The 18,242-nt window shown below is 33.2% G+C and overlaps 1 protein-coding gene across 10 annotated transcripts in view; it reads right to left on the bottom strand.

Annotated features, from left to right (window-relative positions):
- Positions 1 to 18,242, bottom strand: part of LCOR (ligand dependent nuclear receptor corepressor) — a 124,616-nt gene that overhangs the window by 37,802 nt on the left and 68,572 nt on the right. For all 10 annotated transcript variants that reach the window (XM_074295959.1, XM_074295969.1, XM_074295962.1 and 7 more), the window contains 3 exons: positions 12,294 to 12,426; positions 4,647 to 4,934; positions 649 to 742 (listed from right to left, as the gene is read on the bottom strand). In XM_074295959.1, the coding sequence (XP_074152060.1) occupies positions 649 to 742; positions 4,647 to 4,934; positions 12,294 to 12,426 (515 nt within the window). The remainder of the gene's footprint in view (positions 1 to 648; positions 743 to 4,646; positions 4,935 to 12,293; positions 12,427 to 18,242) is intronic.

Below are 18,242 nucleotides of genomic sequence, written 5' to 3'. Positions count from 1 at the left end.
TTGATTTCTAAGCTATTCTACATAAAAATAGCTTTTAGAAAAATACATGATTGATAAAGGGCTCCAGATCATCATTTACTATGAAATCTGATTCTGAGAATCAGAATACTCACTTTTGATTCTGTATATTGTCCTGATAGAGGTTATCTACCAATACCCCACATCAACCCCATCTGTTAGAGGCAATAGAAAGCACCATTATATTTTATGAACTGTCAGCATTAGAGATTATAGTTGCAGTTCACATTTATCAAAACCCAGAAATTCTGTATGTACCAAATTCTATATTGAAGTCCACTTCTCATCCAAAAATTTCAACCTAAAGTCTATATAATTGACATTTTCTTAAATTTGTAATATTTAATTTAAGGTTCTTTACTCACATGTCAAACTAATGAACCATCCAAAAATACAATTGCATTCTTGCCAAGAACTTAATAAAACTAAAGTAAAATTATTAGCCTGTGCTATCGAATTTCAGAATGCAGCATTTCAAAGGAGGTGGATAAAAGGCTACTTTACAAAAGATCCACCATCAAAATCATTACTCTGAAGGATTTTCATTTGTTTTAAATGTGAGAGTAATATCAAAGTGTAATACATTACTTCTGATAAGATTATGAAAAAGCTGCAAATATTTTCCCTTACCCGTTCCCTTGAGTATTGGAGCAACCTGGAGAATGGCTGAGAGAAGTACTGCCAGCACATGGACTTTTCTTAGTGGACAGATCAAGGACACCGTCTGTAGAAACATAAAGAAACACCTGAGAATGTGAAAAAACTAGGTGTAACATGAACTTTATTGGATTAAAAAGTTAAAAGCTGTCAGCTTACTGTGGATGAAGATGTTTATTTTTTATTTCTGAATCACAAGTATCATTCAAAGATGTTTACAACCTTAGCGACAATAACTTATTGTAATAAAATATTTTTGTTAAATTACAACTGAAAATTATGGTTAAAAAACAACAACAACAACAACAGGCAATGATTAAAAAGCTTATTGACTGATTAGGGTTAACAGGGTTTTAACTTTAGGGATGCTGCTTCATTGGATCTTTACAACTACTTTGTGAGAGACAGTACTTGGTATTATTCTCTTTTTAAAAATTAGAAAACCAAGGTTCATAGAGTTAAATGACTTGTTCATGGTCACATAGTTATCAAATGTGGGATATGAACGTATGTCTTCTCTAAATTCAATGTTGTTTCCATCATGCCATATACAGAAATTCCATAAAGTGGGATGAGGCATTGTTAGCATATGATTTCATATATATTTAATAATTCAAATTGGTTATTCTTCCAAGATCACAAATCTAGAGCTGAAAAGAATCTCAGAGATCACCTAGTCTAACCCTCTTAATTTTATAGATGGGGAAAATAATGTTCAAATAGATTAAAAGAAATGCCCCAAGATGACACAAGAAGTGCAGCTAGGAATTAAAACTAGGTTCAGTAACTTCAAGATCAATGATCCAACTACACTTTCCTGTACAACTGATCGAAGTTAAAATACATAATATGATAGTCCTCAATACAGAAATGTTTCCTATCAAAAATCCACTTCTAAGTGGAAACTAATAGGAAGGATGTTTTAAGTGTGGTTTATTTGTGTGTTTTTTAAAAGAAAACATTAAATCGCCATGACAAGTTTGAGGAAGACAAAGCAACAAAAGTGAGACATCATTTAAGAAGATTTCCTTTATTAAGCAAAAATATACCAAATATTACACTGTTACCATGTATGCATATGATACAAAAAAACTACACTTTGTATAAAGCATTAATAATTAACTTTGTAAACTAATTTTATTAAGCAATTATCTCAGAGATATGCTTTTTGGTAACCAAAATACCATGCAGTATTTTAGGCAAAATTAATATATTAGGCTAATATTAAATACACTCTGCTACCAGGTGACCAGCAGCAAATCTTTGAAATCTAGTTTCTTTCTATATAGTGTGACATAAGACTCCTAGTTACCTTCTCATTTCCTATTGCAGGCTGTGACGTTCTCAAAAGTAAAAATATTCATTTAAAAAAAAAAAAAAAAAATCAATCTGGTGTCACTGGTGCATTTTCAAAGGCATCCATTTTAAGTCTATATGGAAGTTTTTATTAACCATCTCTTTTCAAAGATATAATCATAATAATGATTTTGATAATAATTTAACTGCAGAACCATTACTGAAGGAAGATAACTTATAAGCTGAATGATAAATGTGTATTAGCTAATTAACCACTAGTACTCATCCTCTAAATATAATCATTGTGCTACTGTTATGGTTTATTGTTTACTGTAGTAAAAGACTACAGTACTACACCATACTTTAGGACAAACAAAATTTTAATAAGATAAGTAAACTTGAGACTGTATCTGTTGTCCAAAGAGCAACTACTTAAATCCAGAGAGGTTCATCAGCAGAAGGAGATAAAATTATTTGGTCATAGCATGACATGAAAACTGTCTGTTAAAACACAGGTAGGGTCTACAATCTGCAGTTCAGAAAAGCATGAATAATTAACATTGTAGAAGTCTGAAATAAATCTCCCCCCTCCCCCCACAGGCTGGGGTTAAGTGACTTGTCCAGGGTCACACAGCTAGGAAGTGTTAAGTGTCCGAGACCATATTTGAACTCAGGTCCTCCTGAATTCAAGGCTGGTGCTCTATCCATTGCGCCACCTAGCTTCCCTGAAATAAATTTTTTAAAGTAAAATAGCAAATATATTGAAAAGAAAATGATCTCTTTTAATATCTCATGCACAGAAAAGCCTCAGTTTTGAAGAAAGTATACTATTATTAATGAAATATACATATTACAAATTATATTTTGTTCAGTTAGGAAATTCTTCAAACATTTTCATCACTGAAGTCTTTACAAGTCCCTCCTACTAATAGTAGTATTCCCTCTGAGATAATCTTCTTTCTACTTTGTATTTGTATAAAATATAGTCAACTATAGTTGTAGAAGGTAGGTGTAATGTTTTTTGTCTTTATGTATACACCAATATTTAACAAAATGCCTGGCTCATGACAGCCATTTAATAAATATTTACCAACTAAAACCAATCAAATTTTTTTAAATTAATGCTTCTATTCAGATGATTTCTCCCTTCTTTCTTCCTCCCTACAGGATATGTAACAAAAACTGTACAGTTTACAAAAAAAGGTCTTATCTGTAGTACAATATAAATAAAGCTTATTAATTACATTTTAAATTTAGAACTTATAGTAATCCAAGCACTGCTTGGATTAAAGCTATTTTACTATCACAAAGTTGTAAGGGAACATTTAACCTACTTGAGGAAAAAAAAAATTTAAGGAACTTTTAGAAAAGAGACATTTCATATATTATTAAAAATAAAAGTTCATAGATGGATGCCCATCAGTTGGGGAATGACTAAGTCATGGTATATGAATATAATAAACATGTATACGTAATGTAATAAATAATAATATAAAATAAATACAATATATACTATGTATACATATAAAGTAATATAATGTTCTAGAAGAATAATAAGCAGGCTGACTTCAGAAAAGCCTGGAAAGACTTATATGAAATGATACTAAGTGAAATGAGTAGAACCATAGCACACAGCAATAAAAAAGATTATGTGATGATCAATTGTAATGTAAATGTTCGCTGCAACAAGCCAGGGGCTTATTGATTCTCAATTTGCACTTATGACTAGTGATGATAGATTTTAACATGCATACACATTTCAACAGACTTCATTTAACTTTGTATACAAAAGACAATAAGATGAATAATTCATACTTTTCACTAATTCAAAACAGCTCCCCACAGCATACATATACCCCACCTATCCTTCCTGATTACAAAGATTTTAACACAGATGGAAACTATAATGAATGATTTAATATCCTACCCTTTTGCACTATGGGAAATAATTTTTTCTAGTTAATGATACCCATCTTAAAACAGACATTCCCAACTTGTTGGGCCATATGCTTGAGATCCAGGTAAGCCTGAGGCTGGGAACTGGAGCTGCAAGGGTATTTGCCATACATGTATACCAAGCATTATCATGCTGATCTTTAACTCCAAAAAAGCAGTGTGACTCAGTAAACAAATATACCTTTTGGAGACTGAATTTATTATAATATCTCAAGTATTAATATTTCTCAAATGTATAAAGAGATGCAATTATAATTAATAAAATATGAATTGGAATAAAAATAATGTAACACAATATAACTATTAGCATATGGGAATGCATACAAAGTTGAGAAATTACTTGTCTTAGACCATTTTTTATGAGCAGGAGAGAAAACCTTTCTTTATTTTAAATGAATGAAGAAATTATTATGATAGATGTTAGGGCATTTTGAAAAATACAAAATGCTAATGCAAACATATTTTATATATATAGTACACATGAATAAAACTGACTGGCCCTAATCAGTGTTAAGACAGACCCATATTTTCACTGATGGAAGTTAAAGTTATAACTTTCCATGTTTCCTCTCAGTGCATACTTTAACATTAGTGAAGCTGGAAGCTCATGTTTTTACCAAAAGTTGGCGTCCTATTTGTCCAAACCATATCTCAAAATGAAGAATATTAAATCAGTACTTTATTATGAGATGGAAGAGATTCTGAGAATAAAATCATACCTTGTTCACTAGGTTCTGACTGAGACTTTCTGACTGTAAGGTCCAGAGGTGAGTCTTGGTCAGCCATGAGAAGTTTGCTGAGTACAGGGTTCTGAGTAGTTGCAGCCGTGGGGGAGGTGATAACTGGAGATGCTTTCGGCAGGCTTTGGTTCTTTGTGCTATTGGGCTGGCTGGGGTCCTGAGTAGAGCTATTTTTTGAGGTATATTCAGCAGCAAATTGTTGGATCATTCGCTGCATGATCTCACGGGCCACTAGGGGAATATTGGGGTCAGAGACCCAGGGACTGTCTGTAAACAACAATTTATTTAATTAAAAATACATTTAAAAAAAATTTTCAATCACACATAAAATGTCATTCTTTTACTTTCATTAAAAGTTTCCCCCATAAAATGTTTTCATCTCTGAGATGTAGATTCCTTCACAACACAGAATATCCAAAAGTGATTATATTATTTCTCAGTAAGTTCTTTTTCTTTTTGAGGCTGGGGTTAAGTGACTTGCCCAGGGTCACACAGCTAGGAAGTGTTAAGTGTCTGAGATCAGATTTGAACTCCAGTCCTCCTGAATTCAAGACTGGTGCTCTATCCACTGCGCCACCTAGCTGCCCCTCTCAGTAATTTCTTTAAGATTGTAGCATTACCTAAAAATTACAGCATAAGAGATAAAGAAAGGATATCCTATGCTATGGTTAAAACTTACCTGATTCAGAAATTCGAAAATTTTATTAATTACCTTAAGTAATTATCTTGCAATAATCACTCTGATGCTTGCTATGTATAACTCAAAATCTTTGAATTAACTAATCCATCTCTTAAAAATCTTTGGGAGATAAATTACTGGATACTTAATTTGCTTGTACTAAGATGTGAGGGCCTTGAGATATCACAGAAGTGATCGCTAAACTTAATGATCAGACCCCCATATAAAAAGCTAAAAACAGGCCATCCACATGATATATTTTTTAACTTAGATCATAACTTCCACTAATACAATAGCACTAGGTATGTTTTGAGCAGGAACCTAAGCTATAAATGTTTACCAACTTAAAGATTTTAGAGTAAGAAACATGAATTCAGAAAATCATTGTAATTTCAAAGTTGGAAAGGACTTTATAAAAATATTTTAATTCAACTTTCTCATTTTAAGAGAAAAGTGAGTCATAAAGTGAGTTAAATGACTGATTACCAAAAATCACAAAACAGTGGCAGACCTTGGACAAGAACACTAGTCCTCTGACTTGGGAATTAAATGTACTTTCCAATCACTCTACTTTCAGTCTTTACAGAAGGTAGTTTCAGATGGCATAGCAATATAACTTTAAAAGGTTGTATATGTCTTGGCCTTTGTGAGGGAAGAGATTTTTAAAGCTAGATAGTGGCTTAGATATCATAGTCCAACTTCCTCAATTTATGGGTAAAGAACCCAAAGTCCATTCAGGTAAAAGTCTCAGCATGGTAAAAAAAAAAATCCCCAAGCCCCTCAAAAGGAAATTATTTTTCACAGAATCTAATCCTTGGATCAATTCCATTAAGATTATTATTATGAAATTTGTTTGAATAAATAAAGTTATTTAGAATGGCAAACTTAATTCTTCCTAAACTCCAGTTTAAAAAAAAAAATAAGATATGACACTATTATAATTGGATTCACAAACTTAAAGATTAAATTTACTTAAAAATAAAGGAGTGCAGAAATTTCTGTTTGGCATATCTTTTACTGCAGTTCCAGTGGAAAGTCTCTGGTTTTTTTTCTTTCTTTGACAGAGTATAAAGACAAATATTTAGAAAGTTCTTTGAAACCAAGTGAACATTATCAAAGAGAAAACAATAGGGATTAATAATAAACACTATGTTGGGGGCAGCTAGGTGGCGAAGTGGATAGAGCACCAGCCCTGAATTCAGGAGGACCCGAGTTCAAATATGATCTCAGACACTTAACACTTCCTAGCTGTGTGACCCTGGGCAAGTCACTTAACCCCAGCCTCAGAAAAAAGGGGAAAAAACCCCAAAAAACCTATGGTAATCCTACTTAATTCTCACCAACCACCAGTTTTTCTTGTCAATTGCCTATAGAAAGTTTTTCAAGCAGTTTGTATTTTCAGTTACTTCAAAAAATGTCATCATATAAAATATAAAATAGTATTCCAATCTCAATTTTTAAAAATCAGTTTTTCCACTAGAAAAATAGGGAACATTCAAAAAATGACAGACTAAGATGATTTAAAGGCATGCATATACTTTTACTAGATTAGTAACCATAGTTAAATAAATTTCTGGAGAACACTCTTAAGAACAGACTCTGAAACATATTACTCTGGTAATAATATAGTCTAGACAAAGGAAATACAATTAAGAAAAGGCAAACAATACCTAGATTGGATAAATATTTATCCTGTTTTATCTTATGCTTATTTTGAAAATCCTGAACATATCTGATTAACATAACTAAAACACATTATATGCATTCCATATGCACATCTAAATAATATCAGAAAAGTGACAAAGTAATTTAAACTGAAAAATAATAGCTAATATTTAATTAAGGAAATCAGATGGACAATATTGGTGTACTATGGTCCATAGGGCCATAAAGAGACTGACACAAATTGAACAACAACATTTATTTATGATGAACTTAATTATTTATGAATAGTTATTAACTAAATAGCTAAATGTGACATTTCCACATTCTAAAATGCAAGTTTAAGTGGAAAAAGAATGGCACTCTCTCAAAAATTACAATTAAAATAAATATAATTGAAACAAAGAATCAGAGACCTAATCTAAGAGGAACCTTACATGTAAAACAAATGCTGAATTGATGAAAGTCATAAAAATTTGATTAACTGAAAATCTGAAATCCTTTCAGAAAGTATGCCTCTAAAATGAAAATCTAAACTTTCCTATTTCAGTCACTTAGTTTTCTTTTCTTTTTTTAACAATTAAGTACTTACTTAAAGGACCATTTACTGGTTTACTGGTTACTGTTTACTGAACAGATAATTCTCAGACGAAGAAATTGAAACTATTTCTAGTCATATGAAACGATGCTCCAAGTCATCATTAATCAGAGAAATGCAAATTAAGACAACTCCAAGATACCATTACACACCTGTCAGATTGGCTAGAATGACAGGGAAAGATAATGCAGAATGTTGGAGGGGATGTGGGAAAAGAGGGACACTGATACATTGTTGGTGGAGTTGTGAATACATCCAGCCATTCTGGAGAGTGATTTGGAACTATGCTCAAAAAGTAATCCAACTGTGCATACTCTTTAATCCAGCAGTGTTATCACTGGGCTTATATTCCAAAGAGATTTTAAAGAAGGGAAAGGAACCTGTATGTGCAAGGATGTTTGTGGCAGCTCTTTTTGTGGTGACCAGAAACTGGAAACTGAGTGGATACCCCTCAATTGAAGAATGGCTGAATAAATTGTGGTATATGAATGTTATGGAATATTATTGTTCTGTAAGAAATGATCAACAGGATGATTTCAGAAAGGCCTGGAGAGACTTACATGAATTGATGCTAAGTGAAATGAACAGGACCAGGAGATCATTATATACTTCAACAATCATACTATATGATGATCAATTCTGATGGACATGGCCCTCTTCAACAATGAGATGAACCAAATCAGTTCCAATAGAGCAGTAATTAACTGAACCAGCTACACCCAGTGAAAGAACTCTGGGAGATGACAATGAACCACTACATAGAATTCCCAATCCCTCTGATTTTGTCTGCCTGCATTTCTTATTTCCTTCACAGGCTAATTGTCCATGATTTCAAAATCTGATTCTTTTTGTACAGCAAAACAACTGTTTGGACATGTATACATACATTGTATTTCATTTATACTTTAACATATTTAACATGATTGGTCAAATGCCATCTTGGGTGGGGAGAGGAGGGGAAAAATTAGAACAAAAGGTTTGGCAATTGTCAATACTGTAAAATTGCCCATGCATATATCTAGTAAATAAAAACTATTTTTTAAAAAATTAAGGGTTAATTGTAAATCATCTGCAGTATTCCTATCTTAAGGTAATTTATGACAATTTATTAGAATCTATAAAAGGCCTATAGCTTAAAAGTCACAAACATATATTTAAAAGACAAATAAGAGTAGTCCTCTTAATTTCAAGTCAGTGAATTTCTGTGTGTGATTATGTGTACACACACACACACACACACACACACACACACACACACACACACACACACACACACACATATGTTTGACAAGGCGATTAGGGTTAAATGACTTGCCCAGAGTCATACAGCTAGCCAAGTGTTAAGTGTTTAAAGCTGGATTTGAAATTAAGGCTGTTGTAACTTCAGGATAATATTCTACCCACTTCTACCATCTAGCCACCCCTATCTCTATGTATTTGTAAAGAATCATTGAAAAGTAATTTTCTATGACAGTAATGGGCCTAGAAAAGAAAAAGAAAGGTACAAAAATAAATGTAGGTGAAGTTTTACAAGTAAGTGTCATTGAACTTTTTTCTCTTTTCTTAAAATCTATATAAAAAGGGGCTCCTCCCTTCACAAAATAGGCTTGAAAAAGGATGATGGCTCTAAGACTAGCACTCTTTGCTTTTATTTCCAAATTTCCTGTACTCAGAAAGAAGGAAAGTGATACTTGTTTTTACACAAGTGAGAAATTCATTATGATTAATGAGATTCCCATTTAAAATATCTATCAATCATTTACACCTCACAGTGAATTGTATTTTTAATCAGTTCCCCTAGCAATTAACTAAAGGGAAAGCTAATTTTGTAGCATGGATACCTTCCTAAGTATTTTAGGTCCATAAAATGCTGAAAGAGATAGAAATAACCAGAGGTCAACACAAAATTCACTAGAGCCTTAAATGAAATTTGGATGAAGGTAGGGTCAAAGAAGTCAACCAAAACTGGTATAAAACTATCCTGAAATGCAGTTTGTGATCTAGGAAGCAAGAACTACCAACACATTTAATGCAAAGCATGGTGACACAGCCCTACCAAAAAATATGTAAATGCGAAAATAAAAACTGCCCTAAAGTTGAAGCTGACATGAATATTCATATGGAATGCTAATTGTTCAGGGGTTATTATAATATGTCCTATTTGATGTACACAGTGAGATTCATGTGTACATGCATATCTGATAATATATAACCCCTGAACAATTAACACTTCTCTTCCCCTCTTTCTTTTTCTCTTTCTATGGTATAGGGAATAATAATATTTATTAATTTGAAGGAAACTCCCATGGATTTAATTACCTAAGTACATCCATGGGAGTTTCCTTCACAGAAGTACTTAGGTAATTCTTCTGTAACTAAAAGTTTCCTAGAATTGTATAGGACTCTGAAAACTTTCTTCTGGTCATAAAACTACTCTAAGTCAGTCATTCCTGGAGATCATATCTTCCTAATTCCCAGAAAAGTCTCTCTTCCTATCCTCCAATTCTTCAAACTCTTACTTGGAACTCTAAATTTGATCTTCAGATCTTAAGAAACTCCACAAGATTATAGATAAGTAAAAAAGTAATCCAAGATAAAGCCCCCCCCCAAAAAAAAAGTTAAGGAAAAATTAGTGTATTGACTAATTATCTCCCATTAACAGTGTCTATCTCTTGTTGCTTTTTTTGGGTGGAAGGGAGGGTGCAGCATATTGTCTCCCTCATTAGAATGTGAGCTCCTTGAGTGCATGGGCCATATTTCTGTTCTTGGAACACAGTACCTGTACTTAATATAGAGAGTGGCAAATAGGAAGTATTCATTAAATGATTGTTCACTGACTGAAGAAAGCCCCATATTCAAAGAAGAAAAGTTGGCTTTGAATTCCACTAGCTATTTACTAGTGACTTTGTGTGCTAACTCCTCTTTCCCAATGTGTGGTACTTTTTTTGCAACTTAAATCTTAAGAGAGTTGTAAAAAGCAGAGGTATCAAACACTGATGAAAGCTGTGTGGCCTGATTCAGACTAAAATATAACTGGGAAATATTTAACCAAATAAATAAAAACATAATAGCAAGTACGTTGGTAAAACTGACTTAGAAAACAACATGTTAACAAAAGCATATTGTAACGTTATCATGGTTTTCTAAGTCACTATGTAGGGATTCTTCTGTAGTCTGGTAAGCCCCATTTCAATTTGAGTTTGACATATTGGGCTAAATCACTAAGAGGTACAGTGGCTTGCCCAGGGAAAGCACTCAGCACTTAACTCTCAGGATAGTTCTCTGCCAATCAAGTCAGTCAGTATTAATATTATGTGCTTACTTGTGTAAGGTCCTGGTTTAAGTTCTGGAGATGTAAAGAAAAGGAAAAAAAAACAAAACAAAAAAAAAACACTGTCCCTTTCCTTCAGGAGCTCACGCCTAAGGGAGACAGAACATGCAAATAACTATGTACATCCAAAATACAAACAATGTAGATAGGAAAGCCCTCTTTGTTAAAGTTAACGATATTCTGGGGGAGAAGGGATAAGAGTCTCAAGCAAAAGATAGAGATTTGAGCTGAATCTCAAATGGGCACAGGTGAGGATATCTAGAGCAGAAACCTAGGGCAGATGGAAGTTATGTGTAGACAATAGCAAGGGAGCTATGGAGCTAAATCCCTGACTTGAGCAGAAGGGTCAAAGTTAAGGAGCTAAAGAGGCAGGAAAGGACTCAAGAGAAAGGCTTTAAATGCCAAATGAAGGCTCTTCTGTTTGATTCTGGAAGTAAGAGGGACTCCTGAAATTGGAGTGGGGGATGGGGATGCTATGAAACTGCCAGAATGATGCTCTATTTAGAAGACCACTTTAGCAGATAAAGGAAGGAGAGATTGGTGTAGGGAGAGACACTAATTAGAAGGCTGCTGTCATAGTTCAAGAGGAGGTAGTGAACATCCCTGGGTATCAGTTTTTTCACTAAAAATAAAATATAGATAATTTGTAAGATCTCTTCCAGATGTCATATTATAAATTAAGTGTCTAAACATATTAAGCTAAGGGAATGGACAAGATGACCTAAAAGAAACTCTTCAACCATATGATCAATGAGAAATAAATCAAATACCGCATTTAAAAAAAGTTTGTGAAAAAACATTTCTAGGCAAAAGGTTTTTTTTTTTTTATGCCAACTTAAATCATTATTTAAGCTTTTAAACTCATTTACATAGATTGTATAAAGCTAGAATAACATTTATTCATTTTAAAAACTTATCTCCTAAAATTCTGAATAGATCTTATTTCAGGACCACAAAGAAAAGTCTTTCATTTTTACTTAGATTAAATCTCTTAGAAATTATTGTAATTTCTATTTAGCCTATTTCACAGCAAGCCCAAACATTAAACAATAATGGATGTTTATGTAAGAAAAATGGTAACTGATAACATCAATGCCTTGGGCCCCATTCAAATCTCAAAAAAATCAAAGCAATTTATATAATTATAATTTTACCATTTACTTAACTAAAAATTTAACAAAACATTAGTTCAGAGTAATAAAACTGAGGGTGACCTCTTCCACAAATTTTATTCAGTTTTTACCTTGCAAAATGGAAATGTTAAAAACAAAACAAAACACTAAAAAGTGATCAAATTCAGCAACAAAATCAGCAATCTCTTGCAAATCCTGGATATTATTATTTCTACAAACCAACCTTTTCTAAAAAAGACTGCATTGAGGAATTCTTCTGCTTGTCTCTCGAAACGAATGATTTTTGCTTGCCCTTTTCTAAGCAGAGCTTCTTTCCCAGCTCCCAAAGCTGGTTCATCCAGATCGACTAAATGTTCCTGCAAAAATAGGCAGTGAAGCATTTACAGAAAGTATTTCTCCTCAAAATGCACCCCCCAAGAATTACATAAAATAAAAATATTTAAGATAATTTAAGATTTTTAAAAATCACATTGCCATCTTTAATTTAAACCCCAAATTCACTAAAATGTATTTAAATGTCAACCAAATCTTTATCTCCAATGGCTATGAAATGCAAAAAGTGTGTGAGAGAGAAAAAGCGAGAGAGCAATAATATATACAGAGAGTATATGTATTTAAGAGATCAAACCTGCACTAAGATCTGAGGGACAAAACATACACGCATATGTACACACACAAGTTTCCTTACATATAAGTACTTTAAACTAAAAACATTATTAATTAGATTGACAAGGTGTACTGTTTCTTTCTCCTAATTAGGCATAATGATTTTTATTTATTAAAAAAAATTTATAGAAAATTAACATGCTATTATTCCAAGAGATAAGAGAAAAAAAAATCTAAAAGAAATCTGTTTAGAGTCTAGCCAAAGTAGAAGAAAAGGAAAAAAAAAAAAATCCACTAATTCTCCCCCCCCCTCTTCTCTACCAAATCTTTGCTTGTCCAATGCTGCAATGGCAAGTAAGAAAAACTTCACTGATTCATGCTTATGTCAATCACTGAGAATTAATCCAGCTAACTGAATGTCATAATAAGAATAGGGAAAAAAAAAAAGGTTTAAAATATAAAAATTTTACTAGTATTCAAGGATATACATTTCTTATAATAGAATTAAAGAGATTTTTAAAATTTTTAAATAGGAATATACACAGACATTAGGAAATATAAACAATAATGAAAGATTTTTTCCATTTTTGACCTCCCAAGTGGAAAATTTGTTTTACTGATTTCCTTCACCCCCAATTTCTTTCTTTTCCCCTAAAAACTCAAATAAAACTATGAATATTGTAAATACCATGCATCTGTTATCAATCATACTGCTTAATTGTGAATAATCACAAAATACATAAGTGTATATTTAAAATATTATTAAGCTTAAAGAAACTGTGCCTATTTTAAATGCATGTGAAAAATTAAAATCGTCACATAAGGAAATAAATCTTCCCTGTAGTCTAAACAGTCCTAAAATGATGATAATAATTCTAATAAAGATTATGGTGGCTGTATTTGCCATTTTTTATATTACAAGGAATTGGTCCAGTTTGAACAATAATGTAAAAAATTGGGTTCCATCCAAATATAATATTTTGATATTAAATCAGCAAAATATTTCTATGAAAGCATTGATAAATATCAAAAACAAGTTCAAAGAAAGTTCTTTAATAATTAATCCAAAGTTTCACCTAATTGTTCAGAGACTCACTATGAAACTTATAATAATCTTGTATTGAAAAATGAAGTCCCTTCAAACTGCGCTTTCCTCTGCCAAAATGCCTTATACAGTCTTTCAGCATAGATTGTTATCAAAGCAACAAAAGAACTAAAACACAACCAGTTTTATTGCAAATTACCTGATCATTTGAAAAAGTATTGATTGTTTCTATTTTTACTTCCTCAATTTATGGATAAAGAACCCGAATGTAGAGTTTTCCTGACTTCAGGGCTGGTATTCTATCCAAGGCACCATCTATTTGCCCTGAAAGCTGACATTTTAAATGAATCTTGTTTGCATTAAAAAATCTTGCATATCTATCACAACAGAAAAACTGGCAATATTCAGTAGAGGGAAATAGCTGAATGACAAATTAGAGTACTTTAAAAAAAAATCTCTTAAATGTTTCTAAACTGTTTAATCAAAGGCTTAAAAAAATGGAACTGATTCAAGGGCAAAACTGGCAGCAAATACTGGTTTTTAAGAACAAACCTCTCAGGCACAATAGTATTAACTGGACTTCTACTTCTTGGAAATCTCCCCTAAACCATCTCTCCTCATTATCAGTTACACCATTTTGATCAAACACCTTAGGGTTCTATTACTATATCATTACTATATCCAAGGACCTTAGAATCTCAGTGCTTAGAAAACTAGTGAAAATTTACAAGCTGTTATTGTTTATGTCCCCATGTGATTTAAGGTGGATTATTTCTAAATCTAAGATGGATATATTACATAGAAATAGGTCTTATTGACAGTTAAGCAGTGTTTTATTCTTTTCAGAACTAAAATTTACATCAATAACAGTTTCTCTCTCATCATTCCCAATAAAAAAAATTAGTTGGTGTTGAAATAGTAAAAGTGACAAAATATTTCTCTTTTGAATTGTATCTCTTCCCCCCCCCCCCCCCGGGCTGGGGTTAAGTGACTTGCCCAGGGTCACACAGCTAGGAAGTGTTAAGTGTCTGAGACCAAATTTGAACTCGGGTCCCCCTGAATTCAGGGCTCTATCCACTGCACCACCTAGCTGCCCCTTGAATTGTATCTTAACTAGTATTGGATGAAATTGTTCTAGAATTACAATTGGCTTCGTTACCGAAATACTGACTCTTGCAGGAATAAATGCTCACAAAGTTCTAAATCCCAGAAGAAAATATTTTGTGGGATTGTCTTATCCAAGGGTTAAGTTTAAAGTAGTGATATCAAAACTTTTTTCAGCATTTACTTCTAACACTTTGAGGGGTAAGAGGGGAAAAGTTTGCCTGCACCTCTTAATTCCTTCTTTCTGCCTTTCTTGACCTTCATCTACTCTACTCAAGCAGCTAGTGCCTCTTTCCAAAATCATCTAGCCTCTATTGTGTATAACCCTATTTACATATACATTGCTGGAAGCTTGACTGAACTCTTCAAGGACAGATATTATTGCACTTTTTCAGGGGATGTCCAGAACAGACCAAAGCCCCTATCTTCACTCAGAGCACTGATCTTTTCCTCAATGCCCCAGTTGATTGCTCAACTTAATTGGTCTCCATATCACAACCACATGCTCAGCCCCTAAAAGGATAGAAGGTAGAAGGAGGAAAGGAAAACCAGCAAGCTACACTGACTCTGCTGCTGATTCTATCCTCTCAATCTACTTCCATCTCTGACTACTCCATGGAGCCAGTAGTTGGTGTTCTAGCCAGGCAACCCAGATATCCCATGCTTCTTGCCTAGTCTTTATTCAAATGGGTCAGGTCCTTACTGTGTCCTTACTCACAGCCTGTGTCGGTCTCCATAGAAGCCAATATAGTTCAGATCTTGGAGGGAGGTGAAAAAGAATAGCAGAACTAGTATCCACCTCCCTGAAGATGCAATGGCCCAAATAGAGCAGCTTTTGCTAGAAGCTGCGTGTCCAAGTAAAGATGACCACTGATAATCAGCATAAGGGAGTGCATATAACAGTATTTCAGAAATCAGGAAGACCTTTGTTCTGATCTCACTTCAGACACTAGTTGTGTGATTCTGGGAAAGTTAGGGAGTTTCTTTGGGCCTCAATTTCCATATTTGTAAAACAAACTTATTATCTACATTTTTCTTCAAGCATCCCCATTAATCATCTCTCCAATTCCTTCCCCCCTTTTCCTTTACTCCCTATCCTCTAGACTCCTAAATTGCATTTAGAAATGAAAACTCAATCCTTTTAAAATCAGCTTTTCCCTTCAAAGAGCTGGAAATAGTTCCACAAAAGCTTTTTCTTCCTCTACAGTAGAAGGAAGCTGATAGAGAACCTTGGCCTTTTAAGACCACCCTTGAGATAAAGAAGTGTGGCATACTTTCTGGTATGCAGTTCTGCTACACAGTTCTTAGTATTAGGGATCTTAGTCTTGGTTCAAACACTTACTAAGTTACTGCTGGACAACACTGTTTAACCTAAGCCCTATTTTTTTTTCATGCCATCACCCTGGGAAAATGACAAAATGAAAATACTTTCAACTGGGTATTAAAAAAAAAAAAAATCAACTTCTATATGATGTTCCATAAATGAACACTAAAGTCTTGAACCTAACTCCCAAAAAGTAGAAACTCCTATGTGACCTTTTTCCCTCTTATCACTAGTGAATCATAGTTGACATTCTTATTAATATTACTGTCACAGAATCTCTTTAAAGATACCTCAAATCATCTAAATATAATCCATATTTGAACTGAAATCTCTTCTACAATACACACCTGACAAGTGGTGTCATTTCTTGGTCCCATGAGAAATCTCCTGAGAAGTAGCCTCTTGCATTTTTGAAAAGCTTTTTATTGAGTTTTTCCACCTGATGTGAAGCCTGAATCTGCTCTTGCCCTTTCTATCCACTACTGCTAATTCTGTGGCCTTTAAAAAAGCAGAATGAGATTGTGACCTATTCTATATTTAAGACCTTAAGATACGTTGACATCTTTTGTGTCTCCCCCAAATCTTCTCTTTGCCAGATTATTCATCTTTTAGTTTCTTTACAGAATCATCATATGGTACCATCTCTAATCTCCTTGCTATCTGGTTGTTTTCCCTAGCCAAGTTCCAATTTAACAAAATCACTCCTAAAATGTTAGACATAAAATTGAACCAAATATTCTAAACATGGTTTGACCAAGATAGAGTAAAAGAAGACAGTTATCAACTCATTTATTTTGTATACTAGCTCTCTCTCTTAAGACAGCTTAAAAGTAAACACTAGTTTTTGTTGTTATAGTCCATGTTTACTGTAAGTCACTAAAACTTCCAGAATTCTCTCTAAAACTTCCAGAATTCTCTCCTCACCCATCAACTGCTATCTGGTCACATAACCCCTATGCTGAATTTGTGAGATTATTTTATGAAACCACACACATAATTTTAAACTCATATCTGTATTTAATTTCACCTTATTAATAAGTTGGTTCATTGTATTAAGCTGTCAAGATCTTTTAGGGGGCAGATGGAGTCAAAACCATAATCATTTACTAAGCAAATACTATTTTAAGTGCTGGGAACACAAAAAATTGTTTCCTTACCCCCACCAAAAAAATAAAATAAAATAATTATGCTTAAGGAACTTACAGTCTTATCAGGAAGACAACATGCAAACAAACATGTACAAACAAGAAATAAGACATGCTAAGTTGGAGATAATCAAAGGCACTAGCATAAAACCCATCTTGTAAAAGATGGAATTTTAGTTGGGACCTGAAGTCAGGACAGACAGGAGGTGGAGATGAAGAAGACAAGAATTCCAGGCATGAGGGGACACATTCAATTGAAATGAATGAAATTGGAAGATGTCTGAGAACAGTAAATAAGGCTATGTGTTGTTTGAGGAACAGAAAAGAAGCCAATGTCACTTAAAAGATTGGCAAAAATAAGATTGCACAAGGCATTAAATATCAATCTAGGGTGTCCAATCTCTATCCTATATAAAAGAGCCACAGAAGGTTTAGAGGCAAAGATAAACATTTACAACATAAATTTTTGGTTAAAATCATATGACAGTAGTTGGAGAATAAACAGAGGGATCAGATTCATAACCAATATAGTCCAACTGAATGAGGAATCTGGGTTCAAATATCACTTCCAGTGTTTACCATCTCTGTGCAACTTTGGGGAATCACTTAATTTCTTATTCTTGAGTTTCTTCATCTATAAAATGCAGAGGCTGAATTAGATGACTCTAAGGTTCTTTTCAATTCAATTCAATTCCTGTGACTATGAGACTATGTTTTAAGTAAGGAGGCTTTTGATAAAAATAGTAACTATCAGGAAAAGGATGGAAATGCATGAAGGAAAATAAAAAAGATTTAGTAATTATTTAGTAGTTAAATACATGTAGAATAAGAAGAAGGAATTGTGAGAGTTTCTAATGTTTATTAAGTACTCACTATATGCAAGTCACTGTGCTAAGCACTGGGGATGCAAAATAAGACAGGGGATGCAAATATAATCTCCTAACAAAG

Source organism: Sminthopsis crassicaudata, chromosome 2 (genome assembly GCF_048593235.1).
Source record: "Sminthopsis crassicaudata isolate SCR6 chromosome 2, ASM4859323v1, whole genome shotgun sequence".
Lineage (NCBI taxonomy): Eukaryota > Metazoa > Chordata > Mammalia > Dasyuromorphia > Dasyuridae > Sminthopsis > Sminthopsis crassicaudata.
Note: the sequence above shows the minus strand (reverse complement) of the source record. Positions and strands in the feature narration are given on the sequence as shown.